Source organism: Pistacia vera, unplaced genomic scaffold (assembly GCF_008641045.1).
Source record: "Pistacia vera cultivar Batoury unplaced genomic scaffold, PisVer_v2 Contig360, whole genome shotgun sequence".
NCBI classification, from domain to species: Eukaryota; Viridiplantae; Streptophyta; class Magnoliopsida; order Sapindales; family Anacardiaceae; genus Pistacia; species Pistacia vera.
This window is the reverse complement of record NW_022196180.1, coordinates 863,107-867,487: the sequence shown is the minus strand read 5'-3', so window position 1 is coordinate 867,487 and position 4,381 is coordinate 863,107. Positions and strand designations below refer to the sequence as shown.

The following is a 4,381-nucleotide window of genomic DNA, read 5'->3' as shown; positions in this document are numbered from 1 at the left end:
GATTGCTCATATCAAAAGTAAGTAAATCCCACCCAAGTTATGATTTGAGAAATCAAGTGTGTAGAGATTTTACATATATGTATATGCTTATGATTTTGAGAATTGTTGATGAAATTGATGAATTATTGATGAGTTTGATGATTATTGATGAATAGAATTTAGCCATGAGAAGTGGTTTTGGTTGTATGATGATTAATTGAAGTTTTGTTGAAGTTAGAAAGAGTTGAGTAGAATTTTCGGGAGCGTATTGTTTTGGACATATTCTTTCACTGAATTAGCCCCCTGTTGCAAACTAATAAACTCCTGAATCTTTTCCTGGACTCGATCAACTGTTCTATATTTTGCCTCAAACAATCTCTTGAAATCTCCCTAGGTCATCAAAGTTGTATCATAAGTATCCTCCATCAATTCCCACCATATATGGGCATCAACCCTAAATACTGAATCTTCTCCCGATCTGTCATAGGGAAAAGTGTCGTCGTACGCTCCACTGATCTGAACCACTCATTTGCCACTATTGGGTCCACAGTACCCCTAAATTCTGACGGCTAGTGTTGACTAGGCAACCCATAAATTGGCTCAATTTCAATTCCCTGGCAAGGTTCGTGCCAGGAGTAGTGAGTACACCAGAGTTGAGGAGAGATGAATTCGTGCATGGGCTGAAACCAGAAATAGCCCGAGATGTGATGGCCGGTGCCCAACCCCCTTAGACATACAGTGAAGCTTTGGAACGAGCTTTACAGGCAGAAATATTTGTGAATAAGCTAACCCCGGCAACTCCATCAGTAGTAGCCCCCAGTGTTCCACCTCCTGCTCCACAGAGAGATAGAGTTGATGCCCCATTAATAGAACAAACAAATATTCAAACAATAAAGTGAACTGTTTTCTCTTCGGGTGAGAAAATACCGCAAGGTTTGGATAACAAATGATTACTTCCTTTCATTGATAAGTTTCGGTTGCTTAAATAAAGCCACTTACACTAAAACCGAAATAAAAGGGAAACTATTAGCTAATAAATGAACTACAACCCATGTAAAACAGAGCATGCAAATACAAGCTAATAACTGAACTACACCCCACGTAAAACAGAGCATGCAAGCAATGTTCTTCATGTCCCAGCTCATCCCAATGTCGTGGCCTATCAGAAAAGTGGCTTAATTATAGCTGCCCCTATATACATTGAATAAAATAATAATTGGTTTACTAACCATTTTAACCTTGATGGAATGTTGAGTAGATTTATCAACTAATAAGAATTATATACATATGCAGCTTTTCTTTCTACATATGTAACCTCTCTGACTATATAACATTGTAAAATTACAATCAATAATTGAAATTGGTATCTAAACAAGTGCATAGTATTATTGAATACCAATTCAATGGCTGATATATATTAGACTACTGGAGGAGCAACTGGTTGCGAGAAGCATTGTACCAGCGAGCATAGGAGGCATGGAGGTTGGGCCAGTCAGAGTATGGACAATATGTGAAATGGTGAAGCCATAGGGACAATACTTGCTCTTGCTCTTCTTCTTGTTCCAACATTTCTATGTTCTGTTCCAGTACTTTCTCCAGTTCAGCCCTTTCATTTGTGCTTAGAACTGGCACATCCATACCATTGCTAGCTCTGCAAAGTAATGGTAACCATGACAGTAGCATCTTCATTTTTGTTTTTCGTTGTTGCTCTTTCTTATATTCTTCTTCTTCATCACTTGTTTCTACTCCCAAATCTTTGGCTTGCTTGAACAAAAATGCTGAAAACATAAGTTTAATCAATACTCTAATACAATAATCAAAGAAAGGATTTGGAGTTGAAAAAAAAAAAATAAAAAAAAATCTAATCAACAATATCATCCTCTTGGCACATCTATGTAATTATTTTACCTGATATAATTATTTTCTTTATTAATGTGAAGAAAAATCTTATCATATATATTTATTTTTCAAAATTTTCTCATTTCTACCAACTTTTGTTAATACTAATATACTATAATTGAATATATGTTTAACATTTTTGTGAATAATCTTATAAACTATATTAAATGATTGTTTTACTAGATATTTGGATTGTTTTACTAGATATTTGTTCTCTTTTTTCATTGATTTAAATTTCTATTCAGATTTATAAATTTGTCTTGCAGTGTCTTGTAGTTGCAGTGGTAAGCGATGGCACAACAAGACACTTGATTTGTAGTATTAGTAAATCCGGACCGTTGAAACTCTAAAATAGGTTATAGAAAAAGACACAGGTTTGCATCAACTAATCGTCAAATGTATTATTGGTTGACAGTGACTCTAATCATCGACCACAAAAGAGATTCCTCCACCAAGTAGTATATTCTAATTATTATCCTACTTTTGGAAATCATGTGTTATTAAAAAGATTTATTTTATTATATATTTCTAATTACAGAACGAGTAGAAACAAAAAATAAATTCGCAGAAATCCTTGTCCCTCCCCTTTCTAGCAATTTCTTTTCTCACTACAGTTTTAGCAACCTTTAGTTAGTCTTCCAACCCTTGTTTAATTTCTAATAAAAAAGGCTACGTCAATTGTTAGTTGTTACCAATTAATTTAGACCTTCCTTAATGAAACATTACTATCCAATTATTTATTTTAGTTAAATTTGTAGTTAATACTATTTAATTAAATATTCATTCTTTCTACTAAGGCCATTTTTATTGTTAGAATTTCCATTTAATGAGATTATAATAGTTAAATATTTAATTTTCCCAATCAAGTTATACTATGAAAAGTTAATCTCATATATACAATATAAGATTTATTCTTATTTCAATAACTTAACTATCTTTTACTAAATAGGCATAAACCCAAAAATTAATTTTAGGGGGGACAAATTTAAAATATATTGTGTGTATATATGCAAAAATAAATAAGTTAGATCATATACGGAAACATTAATATAAACACAGTCTGATTAACGAAATAATAATAATAAAAGCAAAGTAATATTTATTTATGGGTGGGATCACCAGCCCCACTCATTACTATGTCCATATGGGTGTGCACTTGTTACTAAATATAAAAATTATAATATTTTTTTTTTTCTTATGCCCAGAAATTGCATCTAGCTGGCTCTAGCTTTTAACTTCTAATACTCTATTTACGGGATAAATCATTTTATATCCAATTAAATTACGAAATTTTAAAAAAAAAAAAATTACCTGAAACCCTGACCAATGAGCCCTGCAATCGTGGCTCAGCTGAAAGAGCAAGCCACCCCAAATTGGAAGCCGATGCCCACCTTTCAACAGCCTCCTCTGCAAACCCATAAGCCGCCATCTTCTGCGCCAGCCACAGTAACTCAGCCGCCTGCTTCTCAGCCGATCTCCCAGATCGGTTCACCTCCTCCTTTCCCCACCCAACCCTCAACTGAACCACCCGCATAACCCGGTTGAACCGATACTGAACCGGCCAAGAACTTACCAAATCACCACCAAGTTCCACAACCGCGGCTTCAAGTTGGCTAAGAGCCCTTGCAAAGGCTGACGTTAAAACTGTCCGGTTGACTTCATGTAAAGCCTCAACATTCTCTCTATAATTCTCATCAATAAGCCTCTCCGCTAAAGATCTCACAACTTCATACTTTCGAGAGTTGATGGGGATATCATTGACAATTGATAGTAATTGTGAAAGTGCTCGAGCGATACCCGAGTCACCGCTGCCACAAGAAAGCTCGTAAACATTATTTTTGTGGGATTTAAAGCTGAAATTATGATTATTTTCTTCCGAATTTGAGTTAAAAGATGGGAAAAGAGATGGGAGTAAACGTAAGAAGAAGAGAGAGGAAGTGATGAGAATATAGCGAATGAGTTCGAGGGGTTTGTATTTTTGGGCCAAATTTAAAAGGGATTTGTCTGCATAGATGAATATAGAAGTGACAAGGTTTCGAAGAAGCAAAGGGGCTATGGAGGTAGGTGTATATTCCATCATGCCCATGTGATATATTTTCGTGGAGTTTCTTTCTTGTTGTTTAGGTGAAGGGAAAGTTTTTTCACAGGTTTGTGAATGGTTGAAGATGATGAGAAGGAGAATAGAGGAATGATTGCTTCCAGTTTTTAGGTTAATGTAGACAATAAATGTGGTGTTTAATTTGGACCGTAGAATAATATGTAGATGTTTAATAGTATTTAAGGGTGATAAAGACGTGCTGTGATGAATATTGAATAATATGTAGATGTTTCGTAACTGTTAAATGTGATAAGAAACTTTTTCTCTGGTGAGACTAAGACATACGTAATAAAATATGATAGGATATCGAATATTAAAGCACGTTATTATTAAGAGTTAAACGCGTACATCCTATAATAACAAATATACTATTATGGTTTCTAAGGTAATCAAAACTTTTCTATA

General features: G+C 34.5%; 1 protein-coding gene across 1 annotated transcript; it reads right to left on the bottom strand.

The window, feature by feature from the left end:
• Positions 1-907: 907 nt before the first annotated feature.
• On the bottom strand, positions 908-4,113 carry LOC116140036. Its single transcript, XM_031425673.1, has 2 exons — positions 3,190-4,113; positions 908-1,757 (listed from the first exon to the last, which is right to left on the bottom strand). The coding sequence occupies exons 1-2, from the start codon at positions 3,962-3,964 to the stop codon at positions 1,402-1,404; spliced, it is 1,131 nt and encodes a 376-aa protein (XP_031281533.1). The 5' UTR covers positions 3,965-4,113; the 3' UTR covers positions 908-1,401.
• Positions 4,114-4,381: the final 268 nt, after the last annotated feature.

Coding starts and splice junctions, on each gene's coding strand:
- LOC116140036 (XM_031425673.1), bottom strand. CDS start 3,964: ATGGGCATGATGGAATATACACCTACCTCCATAGCCCCTTTGCTTCTT. Junction 1,758..3,189: donor CTCATTGGTCAGGGTTTCAG/GTAATTTTTTTT, acceptor TTATGTTTTCAG/CATTTTTGTTCAAGCAAGCC.